General features: G+C 37.1%; 1 protein-coding gene across 5 annotated transcripts in view; it reads left to right on the top strand.

Annotated features, from left to right (window-relative positions):
• The window catches only part of ELF2 (E74 like ETS transcription factor 2), a 93,550-nt gene that overhangs the window by 35,944 nt on the left and 36,466 nt on the right, over positions 1-21,140 (top strand). For 3 of the 5 annotated variants that reach the window (XM_070415187.1, XM_070415185.1, XM_070415186.1), the window contains exon 4: positions 963-1,128. The exons of 1 other annotated variant lie outside the window; for it this stretch is intronic. In XM_070415187.1, the coding sequence (XP_070271288.1) occupies positions 963-1,128 (166 nt within the window). Of the gene's footprint in view, positions 1-962; positions 1,129-9,983; positions 10,087-21,140 lie in introns of those variants that run through there. One more of the 5 variants, XM_070415190.1, reaches the window with a different exon arrangement.

The following is a 21,140-nucleotide window of genomic DNA, read 5'->3' as shown; positions in this document are numbered from 1 at the left end:
TGGCTATTGTGTTTTTAATTCTAAGAACTCTTTATTTTTAAATGTTATTTATTTATTGTATTCTGTTCTTGTTTTATGGATATAATATCTCTGAAGAATATTAATATATATGTGTGTGCATGTATGTGTATATTCTGTCTTAGACAACTAGTAATACTTGATTAACAGTTGAGGACTAAAATGCTGACTGGAAACGGGTTTTGGTACAGTACTGATACTAGCAAATGTGCCTAATAGATCTCAAAGTACTCTTGTTTCTTCCTCTCCAATCTTCTGCTCTGGTGGGGAGGGCTGTTACTAAGCATTGTGGAGAAGGGAGTGTGTCTAGGAACCGAACGAAGTGCTTTTCAAACAGGCTTAATGGGATCTTCCTTGTTTGAGGAGCCTCCTCTTTTTCTACCACCTGCTGCTGAAATTAATTATTTCCAGAATTAATTGAGATTTTTGCCTTCTATGGGTCTCCAGTGTCTCTGCTGTTTCTCAGCTGGCTCTGCTGCGAGGCTGTGATTTGGCTTTCCTGGGTCCACTAAACCACTTAATAATACCCACCCATCCACTTTCAGTCTTCCAAGGTTTTGTTGCTCTTATCTCTTCTCCTTTGTAGCTTTTATCTCTTCTCCTTACACAGTTGTCTAAAAGTCTTTTACTACTTTCATGAGAGTGAAATTATATGCATGTTTTTAATTTGCCATCTTAATTCTAAAGCCCTGATTATTTAAAATGTGTATTAGTCTAAGTTTCACCTCTTACGACTTGGACAGATTATTAAAGTTAACCCTTTGCATCTCTTGGGTTTTTTTTTGTTTGTTTGTTGTTTTGTGTTTTTTTTTTTTACATTCATATTTATACTACATTAAACTCATTGTGTGGATTCCTTGAGACTCTAGGAACTCAAGGCTTTATAAGTGAATCCAGCATTTGTGAATAAAAAGGTTGATTGTTTTTTAAATTTGCTCTTGTAGGAAGGTGAAAAGGTTTCTGACTATCCAGCAGTGATTGTGGAGCCAGTTCCGAGTGCCAGATTAGAGCAGGGCTATGCAGCCCAGGTTCTGGTTTATGATGATGAGACTTATATGATGCAAGATGTGGCAGAAGAACAAGAAGTTGAGACCGAGAATGTGGAAACAGGTAGACATCTCATCAAATGTTTATTATTTATAACTTTATCATTTTGTGTCATCGTTGCTATTGCCAGATGAATAATATCCCCAAAACTCCTCCTTTTAATGCTATTTAGTATAGATTGGAAAGCAGTGAAACATCTCTTGTTTAAGGAAATTTATATGGACATACGGAGTTCTCTATTATAATTTTTTGAGGTATATCAGAGTCTTGTATCATGGACCCTAAGGACAAAATTACAGGCCCCCAATAATTATTTTTATAAATTTTTTTGGAAGTACAAAAGTTGACTAGTTATTTACTTATATTAGAGGTCAGTAGGCTAGTATATGAAGGTAACTTTTTTAAATTTAAAAATGAATAGGGTATTCTCATTCTGTAACAGATTAAAAGTTTCTTTGAATCAGTATTGATGGAGCAGTATGATTCCTTTTTTCATAGGTCAGAGTATCTTTGCAGTAATCTATCTGATTCCTCTTCCCTTTAAGTCTTAGAAATTGTGGTGTTTTAGTTTGTCTGTGGTGAGATAACTGTAAGTTTAATTGGGGGTTAGTGTGTATAATTCTTGGGGAAACCTTTTAATTTTTGCCATTGACTATAAAGAAAGTAAGAGTATTTTACCAGAAGGATTGCAATGACCCTTTTATAATAATAAACATTAAAATTTATCTTTAGCTATTAATGGTGAAAAAGAATCCTTATGCTTGGTGTACAATCCTAGTAAGAATTCATAAGCATTTCGATAAATTCCGATAAATGTAGCAAAGTCTCATGACTAAACACGGTGAGAGTTGGACGTCTTTCCGCTTGCGGAGGCCCAGGAGCACTGTGTAGCACTACTAGCTTCTTCCAGCTGAAAGCTCTTCTTCCTCCAGCCTTATTTGTTGTTGAGCTGAGGGATTGGAAGTTCCCTTGCTCTTCAGAGCTTCAGAGCGATGGCAACAACAATGCCAGTAAACCCCAGGTGACTTGGTGACCAATTTATTTTCAAAACAGGTTGCAAACATTTTAGATGGGCGTGGTGACTGTAGTCTGTGCTGGTACTTGTTATGATAGATAATGCAAGTGGCAGGAAGATACATGTGTTTTTCTGAGAGTTTGGAGAGTTTTCCATTCCGAAGGTAGAAGTCTAGTAGCAGAGATGAATTTTCTTCTTGAGGAAAACAATAAGCAAGAACAGCTAACAGTATTATGCATGATGAAGTAGCTGTTGAAACTGATTTTATTATAGGAGCATAACTAAACAGAAAACTAATAGTACAAGAACAAAAAGTCTGATAGGTAAAGTTGAATGAAAGAAGTAGAACTTGTGTGAAATTTCTGTAAAACATTCAAAAGCGTAAGGAAGGCTATGATTTTAGTAGCAAATTAGAAATTACAAAAAATGAAAACTACAGTGCCAAGTTTGCATCAGTAGAACATTGTTTTATCACAAAATATTTATCACATTAAAATACCAGAGCACGTTGGCCAAATCTTATTGGTTGTACAGTTGGTGGCCAGGGCTTCATTAATTTAAATTACTTAGATAACAACAATTCCAAATAGGAAGCAAATATAATCCACTTAAAGGATTTGATTTTCTTAGTCTTGAACTCTGAGGGTGATTACATCATTTGCAAGGCAGAGATATGAGTGATTGTGATATTAGAAAGGAGGATATACAAAGTCTGGGTAAAGTAATAGCTATTTTTATGATATTTTAAAAGTGGTTTTTGAACACTTGATAACATTTTTTAGATTTATTTATTTTAATACTAAAAGGAAATGTTAGTAAATAACTCACATTATTCTAAATAGTCTAAGTGTACTGAGAAGTTCATCTTAAAATTTTTTTTTTGTTTTGTTAATCCTCACTCGAGGATATTTTTTCCATTGATTTTTAGAGAGAGTGGGAGGGAGGAGAGACAGAGATAGAGAAAAACATTGATGTGAGAGAGACACATTGTCTGGTTGCCTCCCGCATGCACCCTGAGTTCGGGGCCGGAGATCTAGCTTGCAACCAAGGTATGTGCCCTTGATCAGAATTGAACCCAAGACCCTTCAGTCCATAGGCCGACGCTCTGTCCAATAAACCAAACTGGTTAGGGTTCATCTTAATTTTTAATTACATACTAGCTTGTGGATTTTTAATGAAATCTATGCTTGCTTTATTACTTCTAAAAATAAAGGTTAGTATAGTATAATTATTCTTGTCTCTCTTTACAGAACAACACTGTAAAACTTAGAATTCAGATATAATTATTTTAAAAAGGCAATGCCAAATTCATACTGAAAACTGCTGGCACATACATCTATAATCACAACAATTTGAAACTTGTATTTATTCATCATAAGGCATGCAGACCATGGAGTGAGTCTATGATATACTGACTTATTTGACAATACTATATCTCATGGATTTTTAATAACTTTATAAGGAAGGTTAGTATATATAGATTAGTTTAGAATAGTTTCATCAGAGCTTAATTTTGTTTTTATTTAAAGAATCAAATGCATTTTCAAATGCGTTAAAATCTGACTAAATTTTCATTCTCCTGACATCTAACATCTAGAACGTATATAAAATGAATGAAGGTTGTTATGATTTGTCCTAATGCATGTTTCCTTTTGAGTAGTGGAGTAGGATCAAGCTCATTTCTCATGGTATAAAGTTTTCACTTAAATTCCAGATACCTGTAAATTTTGGAGAAACTGAGTGGGAAGAAAAGCAAAGGAATATTTATAAAATAGTTATATCAGTTTTTATTTGGGGAATTGGTGGAAATGAGATTCATACAGACAAGATTTCCTTTTGTACATCTAGGGAACACTTCCTGAAATGTTCCTATAATTACAACTTAGGTTTATATACATTTAAAAATGTTCATAATTAGCCTGGTGTGGCTCAGTGGTTGAGCGTCGACCTATGAACAAGGAGGTCATGGTTTGATTCCCGGTCAGGGCACAGCCTGGATTGTGGGCTCACTCCCCAGTGGAGGCAGCCAATCAATGATTCTCTCTCATCATTGATTTTCTCTCTCTCTCCCTTTCTGAAATCAATAAAAATACATAAATTTAAAAATGTTCGTAATTATACTAATTGATCTGTATGTCAGTTCTCTGCATGTTTACAATAAGTTTTCCTTCTTTTATTCCTATATATCCATATGTATGTATCCACACAAGAAACAGTGTTCATGATGACATCCATGCAGGAGTACTATAATCATGTAATGATACATATTTAGCCATTTTTATTATTTTGTGAATAAAATGATTTCTAATTTTGTTAGGTGTAATTATAGACTAAAAGTCTACATTTTCCTCACAGAGTTTATATGTAATTGTAATCGTCTCTTAAAATTTATAGGGAAAATCAGATATGTTTTGAAACTTTAAAAATAGGCATATTCATGTAAATCTATAAATTGTTTTTTGATGAGAGCTTAGGGTTAGTAATCATGAAGAGCCTTTGAAGACTAGCCGTGCAGTCTGGCTGAAGGTGGCCTTGAATGGCAGGCAGGGAATACCTCTGTCAGGGGCTGTAGGCTCTACCAGCTCTGGAGGCTCTTCCTGAGACTGATGGGGTGAGTTGGGGGTGGAGAGGAACCTCTTGAATTCCATACTAAGATTGGAAAATGCAGTTTTTATGTTTACTCAAAATATATGAATATTATATGACTAAATTTTAAAAGGTTGTTACAGATTACTATTTTAAAAGTAATAAGTTTATGCCAGTGCAATTAATAATAGATAGCTTTTTAAATTTTTATTTATTGATTTAAGAGAGAGAGAGAGACAGAGAGAGAGAGAGAGAGGTGTTGTTCCACTTATTTTTGCATTCACTGGCTGATTCTTGTATGTGCCCTGACTGGGGATTGAATCTGTAACCTTGGTGCATCAGGATGAAGCTCCTGGCCAAATTTGGCAATAATAGATAAGTTTTGATAGAAATCTTTTAAGACTTGTCCGAGAAGATTGAGCTGTTTAGGCTTTCTGCCTCTTCATCTTGCACTTAAATTTATAAGAATATATTAATAAGTACTTTGCATTTTTTATGTGCAAAGGCACTGTTTTCAGCATGTTTCAGAGAAAAGTTCAATTTACAGGTTTAGGGAATGTTTTAGAGAAAGCGAAGAAGGACAATCGGTAGGATTTGGATGGACAGGTAGGAAGTAGGCGAAAAGCATTTTAGACTAAGGGAAATGTCTTTAATAAGTGGGTGGAATATTAAAGTTCAAGGTTTATTTTTTTATTTTTTAATCCTCACCGGAGGTCATTTTCCCATTGATTTTTATTTAGAGAGAGTGGAAGAGAGAGGAAAATACAGAGAAACATATTGATTGGTTGCCTCCTGCACGTGCTTGAACTAGGGCCTGGGCCAGGGAGGAGCCTGCAACTGAGATACATGCACTTGACTGGAATCAAACCCAGGACCCTTTAGTGCCCAGGCTGATGCTCTATCCACTGAGCCAAACTGGCTAGGGCTCAAGGTTTGTTTAGGTGATACTGAGTAAATAAGACATTTGACAGGAGGTTCCATTACGAGTTGTGACTAGATTGTGATTTGAACCCAAGAGTTAGTCATTAATTCTTGGTATATAAAATGCAGAAATATTTGAAAAATTTTGAGTGGTAGGGGAAAAATGAGGCAGAAAGGCTAGCATTTGAGTCAAGGGATAACTTGAGAAATATTAAAACAAGGTTAGAAGTAATAGGAACAGAAGGGGCATATATAGGCTATATTACTATATAAAGTCTAACGAGACATGACAGATTACAAAGAGAGGCTTAGTTAAGATATTACTCACTAAGTGATAGTGATGGTATCGTGTATGGATCTGAGGAAGGGAAGACTGTTTCAGGAAACAGGTAAGTTTGGTAATAGGCGTGTTGATTTTGAGTTGAAGCAGAGCACCTATGGGGACATATTTAGGTATTTAAAGCTAGGATCCTGACAAATGGATAGTCAGGATCCCATCACAAAAGAGATGGCATATTCAAATTAGGATAATTTAACCCTTTGAGTGCCAATTAATATCGTAGGAACTATGCTAAAATTTCCAAGGCATTTTTGCTGATTTTACAGTAGTTTAGGAAAAAAATTATGAATTGCAAGTAAATGAAGTTACATATTCAAAAACTTAAGGAAACCTTTACTACATTTGTTTTCATCTTTGACATATATTGTTTGCTGATTGTATTATAAAATACTAGTAGAAAAAAAATTTGAACAAAGCATATAATGTTAAAATAGAGGGACACCCTTCTCCAATATCTTCCACAAAATCGTCATCTTCACAGCAAGAATTGACATATTTAGCAATATCATCATCACTAATAAAAGCAGACATAGAACTGGACACCATTTTAAAGCTTTAGGGCTACAAAATCTGAGTAAACCTCATAAAATCGTAGTACCTGTAAAAAATCAGGCAGATAAATGCCAGTGGTCAATTTTAGAACTACAAACATTTGGCATCATAAGTAATCTGCACTTAGGTGCCATCTGTCAATAAAGAGTGAACTACTAGCATCTAATAGTGACACTGCAGGAGGAGCACAATAGCACTCCCGGCACTTTTAGCGAAAGACAGGAGGAGCGCGATTCACGCTCCCCGGCACTCTAGGGGTTAAGGAACATTAATTTTATTCCCCTTCATCCCTCTAATCAGTCCCCTTTCAAGAGCTCCATTGACCAAACCCAGTCTGAACCCAGGGGAGTTCTGTTGATGAAGTCAGCCTCCTGGGACAGTCAGCAGAGTGAAGAAAGGTGGAGACTAGATCGGGAGGGGCAAGTGGAAGCTGTCTAGTACAACTGGAGCTTAGTAAAGAAAGGCCAGGGAGCAACTGATTTGGGAATCATTCTCATTGAAGCCATGGAAATAAATGAAATCTCCAGGGCGAAAGGTATTTGAGAGATTTCGCCAGGGGAGAAGATACTTAAATTCTATATTTTCTCTCTTTGATCGAGAACCAAGGACACAGAATTAAGGAATTAACCTTAGGGAATGTTTACATTTCCAGGAACATGAAGAAGCCAAAGAGTAGTCAGAAAATGTTGGAAGACTATTCCTGAGCTGTTTTCTTTTTTTTCTTTTTAGTCTTTTAAGTAGCTCTCATCAGTAGGAAAGGGAAGAATATTAGCTGGCTTGGTTAGTCCTGGTTTAAGATTTCCACTTTATCACTTATCCAAATAAGTATGTAATAAATATCACTTATCCAAATAAGTATGTAATCTCTTCAGAGTCTGTTTCACTGTCATAACATAGGACATCAGTGCTGTGAGGATTACATAAAATAAACATATAAAACACAGTGCTTGCCGAACCGGTTTGGCTCAGTGGATAGAGCGTCGGCTTGCGGACTCAAGGGTCCCAGGTTCGATTCCGGTCAGGGGCATGTACCTTGGTTGCGGGCACATCCCCAGTGGGGGGCGTGCAGGAGGCAGCTGATCGATCTCTCTCATTGATGTTTCTAACTCTCTGTCCCTCTTCCTTCTTCTCTGTAAAAAATCAATAAAATATATTAAAAAAATAAAAAATAAATAAATAAAACATAGTGCTTATGATGTAGTAAGTGCTCCATAAGTGTTCTCTTAACTTCATTAACACCTATCCATGTGCCTTCAAATATGGAAAAGGTCTTTGATACGTTAAAACAGAGCATTTGTTTACTTCTCTGTATATCTTTCTCTTTTCTTTCACTTCCACTTGTTAAAAAACACATGAATGCTTTGTACCTCCAGTCTGTACTTTTTGCTTATCATTCCTTTCTTAGCTTAACTGTTTGGCAACTACATTTATCATTCTCCTGAAGCTCTTTGTTTATCAGATTTCAAAGGCCACTCCTCTGCCAAATTCAGTGACCCACAGAATCGTCCAGAAATAGCTCCTTCTTAATCTGGCCTTCTTATCTACTGAAACACTGTATTCTTGCTGTTTTTCTTACTGCCCCTGGCATGGACTGTATTTATGCTTTTTAGCTTTTGGTCAAATAGTTTTCTCTCAAGAATGTGCTCAGGTATTAACCAGTCTTTAAGGCCCAACAACATGAAACTTTCCACAGTGATTGTGGCCTACGTTAAATACTTCCTTTCCTGATCTTCTGTTAGACCATCGAGGTATGTGCCCTTGACCAGAATCAAACCTGCTACCCTTTAGTCTGCACAGGCCAGCGCTCTGTCCACTGAGCCAAACCGGCTAGGGCTGATCACTTACTTTCTTATACTGTTCTTGTGTACATACTCCTTTTGTTTTCAAAGTGAGCATGTAAGTCCCTTGAAGACAGAAATCATATTTTTAAAGTTTTTCAAATATGGTATGTAATGTAGTGTATTGTACACTGGAGGGGTGTTCCCTCAGCCCGGCCTGAGCCCTCTTGCAGTCCGGGAGCCCTTGGGGTATGTCTGACTGATGGCTTAGTGCTGCCACTGCCGCTGCACTCAACAGCCGTGAGCCTGGTTTCTGGCTGAGCGGCGCTCCGCCTGTGGGAGCACAATGACCACCAGGGGGCAGCTCCTGCGTTAAGTGTCTGCCCCCCGATGGTCAGTGCGCGTCATAGCGACCAGTCGTTCTGCCATTTGGTCGATTTGCATAGTAGCCTTTTATTATATAGGATAGCTGTTATGAACTACAGACTGAAACAAATTGAGTTTTGATTTATATTGCAGTCTAAGCATGAACCATCTAGCCCAGCTGGTGTGGCTTAGTGGTTGAATGTCGACCTATGAAACAGGAGGTCATGGTTTGATTCCAGGTCAGGGCATATGCCTGGGTTTTTGGGCTAGGTCCCCAGTAGGGGGCGTGCAGGAGGCAGCTGATCAATGATCCTTTGTCATCATTGATGTTTCTCTTTTTCTACTCTCTCTCTCTCTCTGAAATCAATTAAAACATATTTTAAAGAAATACCTAAGCCCTAGCTGATTTGGCTCAGTGGATAGAGTGTCAGCCTTCGGACTGATGTTTTTCTCTCTCCCTCCTCCTCCTCCTCTGAAATCAATAAAAATATTTTTGGTAAAATACGTAAAAAAGAACCATCATTGTAAAATCTTAAATTTTTTTGTTTACATGCTAAATATTGAATACCTTAGAGTTATTTAAAATATAAAAATGTAGTCATCCAGAAAACATAAATGTGGTCATCTAAAATATATCAAAACCATACTGTGATACTGAAATTATCATGTTAAAATCACATTAGGTTTTAATCATTCTTGCTTACACCTAAGTTTTTTTTTTCCTACAATGAAAGCAAATGCATGCTCATTAGAAAATTTGAGAAGTACATATTGCAAAGAATAATCAGTGAAAATGACCCATAATCTTACCAGCGAGAGGAAAGTAATTGCTGTTTCTCTACATTTCCTGCTGACCCTTTTTCCCCAATGTTCTTTTAAGCATAATTAACATTATGTTATGTAATGCAAGTAGAATTACTAATCTTTATGAACAAACATTGACTGAAAGGCGCCTAGTAGCTTTCCCCTTCCCCCTTCTGATCATTGGGAACAGAACTTTGGTATTTAACCAGGTAAAATAAATTATCAAGAAAACTTTTGTGATCAACAAAATTGTGTTTAGACATTAGTTGAAAAGGCAGATGAATGATATAAGAATTTGCATACAATTCAATATGAAAGCAGTACTTTTTAAAAAAATAAGTGAAAGTTTAGGTTTTAAAAAAAATGCAGTTTAAGAAAATAAAAACAGATTTCTCTCTTGAAAAATAAGATAAGGAGTCCAATTTCTTTCTTGAAGAATCTCAAAACTAAGTTGGCTTCATGATGAGCTGTGACAATTTTTGTATTTGTTATATCATCAGAAATCCTCCCTGTGGCACAAAAGGACTCTTTTAATTAGAAAATATTGTTGCCACAGGGAGGTAGAAGATCGACATGAAAAACTGGGCATCTGAAAAGGAGCCCCTATCCTAGGATTACCTGAAGGGGAAACAGATTGAGCCAGAAAGAAGACAATGCGGGTAGGTTGGTTTTTAATTTATTAAGAATATTTACAATTTAACATTTAATTACAATTATTTCAACTACCTATACCATATTTTTGTTTGAAGGGTGAAAATGATTCATTCCTCCTGAAGGAAGGAAAAATAATATTATATAGTATTTTTCCTCTTAAACAGTTTGCAGGTTCCTAACATTTTTTTCTTTTATAGATAAAGCTCTAGGGCTTTTCGTATCTTCACTTTCTTAGAAGCCACCACTTAACATCTTCAAGCCCTTTAAAAAATATATATTTTTATTGATTTCAGAGAGAGAGAGAGATAGAAACATTGATGAGAGAGAGAGACATCCATTGGCTGCCTCCTGCATGCCCCCTACTGGGGATAGAAATTGCAACCCAGGCATGTGCTCTGACCAGGAATTGAACCCAGGACCTCTTGGTCCAAGGGACTGTGCTCAATCCACTGAGACACACCAGTCGGACTTCAAGCCTTTTTTAAAATTTTCATTTCTAGTATTTCTGCTTCTAATCTAGAATTTTCCTAATTTTTTTGAAACATTTTCTTCCAGTTATCTATTTTCTTGAGGTTAGCCTAATCACTAGTTTTCTAAAAACATAAAAATGTGAATCTTAAGTTCATTTAGTTTTGATTCTAGAATTGTTTGAATTATAATTGTACTGTGATTTAGATCAGTTAGAAAGCATTATTAGAGAAAAGTTTTAATATTTTAGGAGACCATCAATTGTAGCAGGAGTCCTCAAACTTTTTAAACAGGGGGCCAGTTTACTGTCCCTCAGACCGTTGGAGGGCCGGACTATAGTTTAAAAAAAAACTATGAACAAATTCCTATGCACACTGCACATATCTTATTTTGAAGTAAAAAAACAAAACGAGAACAAATACAATATTTGTATTTGCATGTGGCCCGCGGGCCGTAGTTTGAGGACCCCTGAATTGTAGGATACATTCTGATTTCAGAGTTGTCAAAATGTGAAAAAATGTATATCTTAGAATTAATGAAATATGATAGTATGCAATTATGAATCATGACATTTTCATTTTTTGGAAATCAGACATTGAAATATCAGGTTTATGAAAAACGGAAATGAGTTGCAGTTGCGGAAGTCTATATGTCTTGATTAAGATCTCTAAATTCTTTTTTTAAATTAGATTTATTGGGGTACATTGATTAATAACATTATATAAGTTTCAGGTACACAATTTTATAATATATTCCATTGTGTGCTCACCACTCAAAGTCAAGTCTCCTTCTGTCACCATATATTTGATCCCCTTTACTCTCTTCATCCTCCACTGATTTCCTAAGATCTCTAAATTCTTTACTGTCTTTTAAGAGAGGGTATTTAATTTAAAAAATTATTTAACTGTATTGTATAAAACTATACAAAATAACCATAGTATTAAATTATGAAGAGTATAGAAGGTGAAAAAATATTTTAATATAACACATTTACTTAAGTGAATAAATAGCTTTATCATAATTGTCACATTTTAATTGGATTTTATGATCTGAAAATAAGGTAAAATAAAGCTTCTGCTTTCTAAACTGTTTTAAAACAGAATCCTTCAAAGGCTCTTTAAAATAGCCAGTGATTTTTAGTGTACTTGAATATATGTTTTACAGATTATTAACTATGTGAAGAAGAAAATAGTGGCCAACAGCAAAAAATTAACTATCTTGTTAATTAGTAAAGCAGATTTGAAAAGGACTGATTTTAAATGGTATTTGTATACTTTCCAAGAAAAACTTCTTTATTTTACATAAAGGGAATAAGTATGTCTAGGAAATAGATTATTAAAGCATGTTTGTTTGGTTTTGGAAACTAGTCGAATCTATTCCTCAGACTTAAAAAAACAAACAAACACTAGGTAACAATTTTACTATATAACAGTGTGCCTAAGTAATACAACTTTATTAATTCAGACAGAGGGGAAGACCAAATACCAATTATAATTTTAAATGTGTGGCACACAAGGTTACAGGTGTTGCCAAGAAGGGATGCTCAAGGTTCTTAGATGTATAAATAAGAACTTCAAAACCTGTCTGCAGGAAATTCACACATTCAGTCAATCCTCTGCCAGCTCTTGCTCAGGACCTGCAGCATGTCGGGCTCAGAGCTGCGTACCTTGTGGTAAACAAGACCCTGGCATTGCCAGGCTTTCAGCTTTGTGGAGAAGGTGAACAGTGAAACACGTTACTACAATAAAATGTGATGAGTGTTAATGATGGGATTAATGACAGGTTTAGAAGAGTATACAGCAGGGGAATGCCTCCCTGAGGGACTGACATTAGACAGATTTGAAGGGTTTGAAGTTATTAGCCAAGCTGACAGTACCATGGTTGAAAGTCTCTAGGAAGGAGAACCTGGCCTGTTTGAGTTACAGAAAGGAATTGAGTGTAGCTAGAGTATGGATTATGAGAAGGAAAGGGGATTAAGGTGAGGCTAAAGAGGTTAAAAAATGCCTTACTGCAGAGGTCTTGATAAATTTTGTATCCCTTTGTTGGGCCTTATCTTTAGGGCAGTGGGAAGCCTTTTAAGAGTTTTTCTTTTTTTCCTTTTTATTTAGCCTCAATATGTTTGAATTTTTTAACAATATTTTCATTGATTTCAGAGAGGAAGGGAGAGGGAGAGAGAGATAGAAACATCAATGATGAGAGAGAATCATTGATTGGCTGCCTTCTGCATGCCCCACACTGGGGATCGAGCCCGCAACCCGGGCATGTGCCCTGACCGGGAATCGAACTGTGACCTCCTGGTTCATTCATAGGTTGACACTCAACCACTGAGCCACACCGGCTGGGTTGTTTGAATTTTAAAGTATGTTTTTTATGCAAATTTAGTTGTTTCCAAAATAGAACTGTAAATGAAAAGTCAAATAAGACAAAACATCATCTAGAATAAAGTCTGAACGCTTTAGCTCCTCATTCACTTAACTATTCTTACTCACCTTGTATGTTGACTGCCTCTACAGATTTGAGCCGGAAGTGTGCTCATTGCCAGTACTAAGCCAGAGGTGTAGAGATGAGGTAGTTGCACAGCTAGCCTTTCTTTTTGGAATTAAAAGCTGGGTGCTTTGAAACAGTGCTGTTTCAGGAGGAGGAGGAATCATTGTCCCTTATGCATCCTCCATGGCCTTCTGTAAACTGGAAAAGGGGTCTGTAAGCTTTCTTTCCTCCCTTTTTAAAAAAAATAAGTTTTCTTTTTTTTTTTTTTATTTATTTATTTATTTATTTATTTATTTATTTTTTTAATTAAATCTTTATTGTTCAGATTATTACATTAGTTACTCTTTTTTCCCACCATAACTCCCCTCCACCCAGTTCCAACCCCACCCTCTGCCCTCACTCCCCACCCACTGTCCTCATCCATAGGTGCACCATTGTTGTCTAATCTCTTCACTCACCCCCACACCCCTTTCTTCCCCCCCCCCCCAAGAATAGTCAGTCCATTCCCTTTCTATGTCCCTGATTCTATTACAATCACCAGTTCATCAGATTATTTATTCACTTGATTTTTAGATTCACTTGTTGATAGATGCGTATTTGTTGTTCATAATTTGTATCTTTACCTTTTTCTTCTTCTTCCTCTTCTTGCAGGATACCTCTCAGCATTTCATATAATACTGGTTTGGTGGTGATGAACTCCTTTAGCTTTTTCTTATCTGTGAAGCTCTTTATCTGGCCTTCACTTCTGAATGATAGCTTTGCTGGATAAAGTAGTCTTGGTTGTAGGTTCTTGGTATTCATCACTTTGAATATTTCTTGCCATTCCCTTCTGGCCTGCAAAGTTTCTGTTGAGAAATCAGCTGACAGTCGTATGGGTACTCCCTTGTAGGTAACTGATTTTCTTTCTCTTGCTGCTTTTAGGATTCTCTCTTTGTCTTTTGCTCTTGGCATTTTAATTATGATGTGTCTTGGTGTGGTCCTCTTTGGATTCCTTTTGTTTGGGGTTCTCTGCGCTTCCTGGACTTGGAAGTCTATTCCTTTCACCAGGTAGGGGAAGTTTTCTGTCATTATTTCTTCAAATAGGTTTTCAATATCTTGCTCTCTCTCATCTTCTGGCACCCCTATAATTCGGATGTTGGTACGCTTGAAGCTGTCCCAGAGGCTCCTTACACTATCTTCATATTTTCGGATTCTTTTTTCATTTTGCTTTTCCGGTTGGGTGTTTTTTGCTTCTTCGTATTTCAAATCTTTGACTTGATCCTTGCGACCCTCTGGTCTGCTGTTGGGAGTCTGTATAATATTCTTTATTTCAGTCAGTGTATGCTTAATTTCTAGTTGGTCCTTTATCACAACATCGAGGGTCTCATTAGATTTCTTGAGGATCTCACTACATTTATCGGCGGTCTTACCAGTCTTTTCGAGGGCTTCTAAACAGTTCTTTAAAGACCTTAAAAGTGTGGTTTTGAACTCTATATCCAACAGTTTGCTTTCCTCCAATTCTGTCGTTTGTGTCCTGTTTCTTTGTCTCAGCATTTTTTTATGCTTCGCTGTGTCGATAGAGTGCCTTTCTGTGCTAAGTGTCCCAATTACCTAAGGTAGACACTCTTGGTGCACCCCCTTGTGGGCTTTGTGCACAGTCTTGTTGTGGTTAAGCCTTGATTGTTGTAGTTATCACTGTGAGGAATTGACCTCCAGGTTAATTGGCTGTGAGAATCAGCTGTGTCTGCGGTGGGAGAACTTCTGTGCTGGAGACACCCCTCTGGGGCTAGACTTGCTTCGATGGGGCTTTGGTGCTCACTGAGTCTGCCTCCTGAGTGTGTCTTTTATGGTTCCACGGAGCTTAAAGCTGGATGGTCCCACTCTGACCTCTGGGCTTCCTGGCTCCTGGATCTCTAGGGAGGTGCTAATCTAGCCTTTGCCTGAGGCTATCCAGCAAAAGCCTCCCTGCAGGGCTTGGGCGGGGCGGGTCCCAGGGGATCAACAGGGCGGGGTTAGCAATTATGGCTGCTCTCAGTCTTGCCCTCAGAGGCTCTGCTTCTCAGTGTCCCAGTAGTCGCTGCAAGCCCCACGGAGAGAAAGCTGCCCTAGGGTTCTGAGCGATGCCAGACAGTCCCACTTCTCCCGTATGAGTCTGGGTCCTTAGAGACTCGCCCGGAACTGGAGCTCAGAGCCTGAGACTCCCTCCCGATTGAAAACAACCGCGCCCTCAGCCTCCAGCCCGCTCCACATGCACTCCGAACCTTAGTATTTTACTTCAGCACTGTGCCTCCTCTGAGCCTCGGTATGCTTTTCTCTTTCCTCCTAGTTGTAGAACATCCACTCAGCCAGCTTTCCTGTGGTTCTGGATGATGTCCGTTCCGTCTTTTAGTTGTATTTTTGAAGTGGTTGTTCGAGGCAGCAAACTCCCGTGTTTACCTATGCCGCCATCTTGGTTTCTCCAAAAATAAGTTTTCTTGGATTCATCACTTAGAGGAGGTCATGAACACTTTTTAACACAGGTAACAACTGTTAATTCAGTATCAGTTTTTGATCATTTTGTGTCACAGTCCTCTTTGGCCATATGGTGAGGCCTGTGGACCTTCTCCCAGAACAATGTTTTAAAATATAAAAAATACCTAGGATTACCAAGAACCACACGTTTTGAAATGCAGCTTTCAGACTGTTTTAATTGTGATATATTAATGCATATGCTTCTTTTTTTTTTTTTTTTAAATATATTTTGTTGATTTTTTACAGAGAGGAAGGGAGAGAGACAGAGAGTTAGAAACATCGATGAGAGAGAAACATCGACCAGCTGCCTCCTGCACATCTCCCACCGGGGATGTGCCCGCAACCCAGGCACATGCCCTTGACCGGAATCGAACCCGGGACCCTTCAGTCCGCAGGCTGACGCTCCATCCACTGAGCCAAACCGGTTTCGGCTGCATATGCTTCTTGAATAATGCATTATTAAGACCTAGTGGCAGATCTCAGTTACTGCCCCTTAATTGTTTGCTTTAATTTAACTGATTTTACAATATTCTTATGTTTGAACAGATAATATATTTCTTTAAAGGCCTTTTTCATATTTTATGACCTCTTTGTTCATCTGAGATCCCCTTTACGTCCATGATAGATTTTTCTGTGACTAGTGGTTCTCAAACTTGAGCATAGATCAAAACCATCTGGAATGCTTGTTAAAATACAAATTGTGAGGCCCTATCTCCTGAATTTCTGATTTGGTGGGTCCAGCATGGGACTCAAGAGTTGACATTTTCAACAAGTCCCCAGATGATGCTGATGCTGTTGGCCCAGGGTCCATACTTTGAGAAACATTCCCTAGACTGCTGGGAATTGTAGCACCAAAAAAGAACTTCTGTTCTTATGAAAACCCAACTAATACTGTAGATTGTTACTATGTTATGTCATAGGTATCACAAAAGATTGTTATTGGGGGTGAAAAGTTACTAAAGTTCTTTCATGTCTATATGAGGTGATATAATGAATTACTACTATTAATTCATTGGTAGACATTCATTGAACATCTATATTCCAGGCACAATATATGGCATGGGACTAGAGCAGTAGACAAGACAGGGGCTATCTCTGTATTCATGGCGCCTAGAACCTAGTGGAGAAACAGATAAAGTTGCCATACTGTAAAATTGCTTTGTCACAAATCAGATTATATAAATTAACAAATCTTGAAATTGTTAGAGTTAATATTTGCAATTAAGCTAAAATAATAAACTCAAGGATCATTTCAAACATTTGTAGCAACAGATAAATTCTCCTCCATCTGACAGTTAAGTATGGTTGAGATACTGGTAAACTGAATAGTTATAATGTAAAAACTACCTTTTATACACCAAGTACTGTCCTAGCTCTCAGGGAGTGATTCAAACTTGACTGAGATGTGGTGTCTGGCCTTAAAGAAGTTTACCAGCCAACTAAGTTGAAAAAACAAACAAGTATTCAAGGAAATAATAGTATGGAGTAGATAGAGTTGGGGAGAGGTGAGGAAAGACAAAGAATTGCCAAATATGGTAGCTAATCTCAAGGTTTCAGAGTGCATTATTGCTACCGTGGTAGGTCATATTTAAATTTCATCCTAAGGGCATAGTTGACAGTTAAGGGCTCTGGGTTTAGGGGCAGAGGAGCAAATCAAATAGAATTAAGCACTTACAAATCTCACCATTTAAAAATATATATTTTTAATGATTTCAGAGACAAAGAGGGAGAGAAAGATAGAAACATCAATGATGAGAAAGAATCATCGATTGGCTTCCTCCTGCACGCCCCACACTGGGGATTGAGTCTGCAACTTGGGCATGTGCCTGTCCCGGAATCAAACTGTGACCTCCTGGTTTATAGGTCAATGCTCAAACACTGAGCCACACTGGCTGGGCAGCCTGGTTTTGATAAAACTGGATTTTACGAGGAAGTGTACAGATGGGCCTAGGTCTAGGAGAAGGTTCAGGAGCCTAACTAAAGTTTTGTAGGTAAAGAATCTTTGTCAGTTGCAAGGTTTTTTTCTGGTTGAGAAGTTGTCATTTATACCTTCTCTTGCCTTTATTCCTCGTCCATTGACATGTCAAGTGTGCCTCCACAATATATCTTGAATCTACCAATTTCTTCCCATCTTCATTGCTACTAGCCTAGTCAAAGTTGCAGTTATTTTTCGTATGAGTTACTGCGTTGTCCTTTGGCCTTCTGATTGGTTTTCTTGTTTGAACTCTTGTCCCTTCTTTCCACCACCCCAAACCATCCATTCTTCACATAATAGCCAAAGTGACTTAAAATATATATTTATAAATTGTCATAATACTCTCGTAAAAACTCTCAGTGGGTTCTAATTACACTTAGAATGATATTCAGGATATTTTAAGACACTGAATAATTTGGCTCTTCTCAGCTATCTAGCAACAACAACATAACCCTTAACATTTGAAGTTTGTTTACTGTATGGCCAGGAATAGTTTTTAGGGCTTTATGTATGAACATATGTAATCCTCTCAACAACCCTAGGCCAAATCACTTGTCCAAGGCTAGACGTCTGTTTAAGTGGCGATGCAAGGATTTAAACTTAGTAAGGAGAGCTCCAGAGCCCAAGCTCAGAGGTATTTATGATTAATTATATCATCTCCCTCCCATCTGAACACTGTTATCTTTCACCTTTTCATTAATCCATCCTTTACCTTCACAAGGGCGCTCACATACGCAGGTGTTTTGTTTTTTTCCTGGAATATACACCTTTTCATTTTTCAGCTTCTAACTTCTCGTCATCACTTAGATCTCAGTTTGAATGTCACTTTCTCTTATAGAGAGAGTGAGGCTTTAGTTAATACTCTTCTATCTCACTTAGGACTGTTTTGTTATTTTTGTCACAGCCTCAGCTACAACTTGTAATATAGTAAACTCCCACTCTAAGGTGATAAATATTTTAATATCTTCAAATGTATAAAAAATGGCATTATTGTAAGTTTAATTAAATGACTCGAGTCTGTCTTGTGTGAAGGAAGATGTGTGTGTGTGTGTGTGTGTGTGTGTGTGTGTGTGTAATGGGCTCCAGGGTTCAGACCCAGGTATCCAAATGAGTCTAAGGTGCGGCTGTGGTTTGGTGCCACCTGGTGGTCTCTGTGCACTCCAGGGACTGCAGAGTGGAAGATGGGAGGCAATTACAGGTCAGGTCACTTACCTGAAATCATGTGTTCATGAAGTTTTACTCATGAATATATATATATTTGTGTCTATGTTTAATGTTTCTTCGCAGTATTTCATATCCAGTGTGTTTACTGGTATTGCTCAGAGCCAAGATACCAAGTAGGGTTTCAGTAAAGTGTTTGTTGAATGAGAAGACATTGTGAACCAGAACAGAATGCCAGGAATTTTGTATTTTATTTGGAGACTGACGAATAATTTAACTTGAGATTAGACTTTGTGGAGACATATGGTTGAGAGAGAAAAAGCTAGAAAGACAGAGTACAACTAAGTTGTGGTGGCTGTTGAATAAAATACGAACTGTGTGAAACATGATCTGGAGAAGACAAGAAGTGAAAAGGACATTTATTTTAAGCAACTAGAGCATACTAAAGTAATAGAAATAGAAGACATAGCTTCCAAAATACTACATTGGGGTGTGGGGAGGTAGGTTAAAGAATACAGTAAACTTGACCAGTCTAACAAGGGGCAACAAAGGATAAAAATTCTGGAAATATAAATAATAAATCAAGCCCTGGATGGTGTGGCTCAGTTGGTTGGAGCATCATCCTATATGCCAAAATGTTGCAGGTTCGATTCCAGGTCAGGGCACATACCCAGATTGCGGGTTCGTCTCAGTCAAGCATGTACAGGGAAGCAACCAATCAATGTTTTTGTCACATATCAATGTCTGTCTGTCTCTCTCCTCCCCTTCCTCTCTCTAAAAATCAGTTAAAGCCCTGACTGGTTTGGCTCAGTGGATAGAGTGTCAGCCTGCGGACTCAAGGGTCCCAGGTTCTATTCCAGTCAAGGGCATGTACCTTGGTTGTGGGCACATCCCCAGTGGGGAGTGTGCAGGAGGCAGCTGATCAATGTTTCTCTCATCGACTGACTATCCCTCACCCTTCCTCTCTGTAAAAAATCAATAAAATATATTTTTTAAAAAATTAAAAAATAAAAATCAATTAAAAAATTTTTTTAAATCCTAAATCAAGATAGTAGAAATAAGTCCCAAACATCAAAAATTATATTAAAATCACCTCTTGTGATATTAAGAGGTTTTGTGTGCTATTTTTAACAGGTACACAAAACAAAATTAAATAGGAAGAATGGAAAAATACATTCATCAGAAAAATACCAAAGGAAGCTGGCATCATAAAATAAAATAAAATAAAATAGAATTTAGGGTGAAAGTCTTTTAATTTGGACATTGAGAAACTCTTCAAATTACTAAAAGAAACCAGAAAATAATCATCATAAACTTATATGCATCTAACAACATAGCTTTGAACTACTATTTAAAGCAAAAACTTTCAGAATTACAGAGAGAAATGGACATGTCTATAAAACATTAGGACTTTAATACACCTCTATTAAAGCTGAAAAATCAAGCAGACACAAAATTAAAAAATGGCATCAAAGAACTGAACCATAGGACTGACAGCTTTCATAAACTGGAGATATATAGAACATTGTGCCTAACCCAGTAAATTACAGTCTTGTACATTTATATATATATGTTTTTAACTGTGTACTAGACTAGGTCATAGAAGAATTTCAGCAATGTCCAGAATATCAGTATCATTAAAATATTATTTCATCATAATGCAATAAAATTAGAAGTCAACAATGAAAAGATAAAAATATGTCATAAAATTGGTAAATAAAAACTCATTAATGGATGAGCGAGGAAATGAAAATTATAAAATGCAGCTAAAAACAAGGAGAGCATTGCATGTAAAGATCTGAGATGTGACTTAAGCAGAACTCATGGAAATTTAATAGTTCTAAATGTATTTATTGAAAAGTAATAAATATTGATATAATGAACATATGTTTAATGCTAGGTGTTAAAGAATCAACAGGATAAATTCAAATTAAGTAAAAAAAAAGAAATAATAAATTAATAAAACTCAATGAAATAGAAAATAAAATAATACATTATTAATAAAACCATGAAGTTAATAAAAATGGATAAACTTCTGTAAAGACAGATCAAGGAAAAACGAGTTCTATAAAGAACAAGAATATGACCGACAGAATGGAGAGTTTTAAAGTCATTAGAGCCGAAACCAGTTTGACTCAGTGGATAGAGCGTCAGCCTGCGGACTGGAAGGTCCCAGGTTCGATTCTGGTCAAGGGCATGTACCTGGGTTGCGGGCACATCCCCAGTAGGGGGTGTGCAGGAGGCAGCTGATCGATGTTTCTAACTCTCTATCTCTCTCCCTTCCTCTCTGTAAAAAATCAATAAAATATATTAAAAAAAATAAAATAAAATAAAGTCATTAGAGAATACTGTGAACAAACTATTGCCAAGAAACTTGAAGACTTATGACATGGACAATTACAAAAATATATATCTCTGCCTGGTGTGACTCAGTTGGTTGAGTGCACCAGTTCGATTCCCAGTCAGGGCACATACCTG

Source organism: Myotis yumanensis, unplaced genomic scaffold (assembly GCF_028538775.1).
Source record: "Myotis yumanensis isolate MYYU_CA2020_CCGP unplaced genomic scaffold, mMyoYum1.0.hap1 SCAF_5, whole genome shotgun sequence".
NCBI classification, from domain to species: Eukaryota; Metazoa; Chordata; class Mammalia; order Chiroptera; family Vespertilionidae; genus Myotis; species Myotis yumanensis.
The sequence above is the reverse complement of the archived record's forward strand: the minus strand, read 5'-3'. Positions and strand labels throughout refer to the sequence as shown.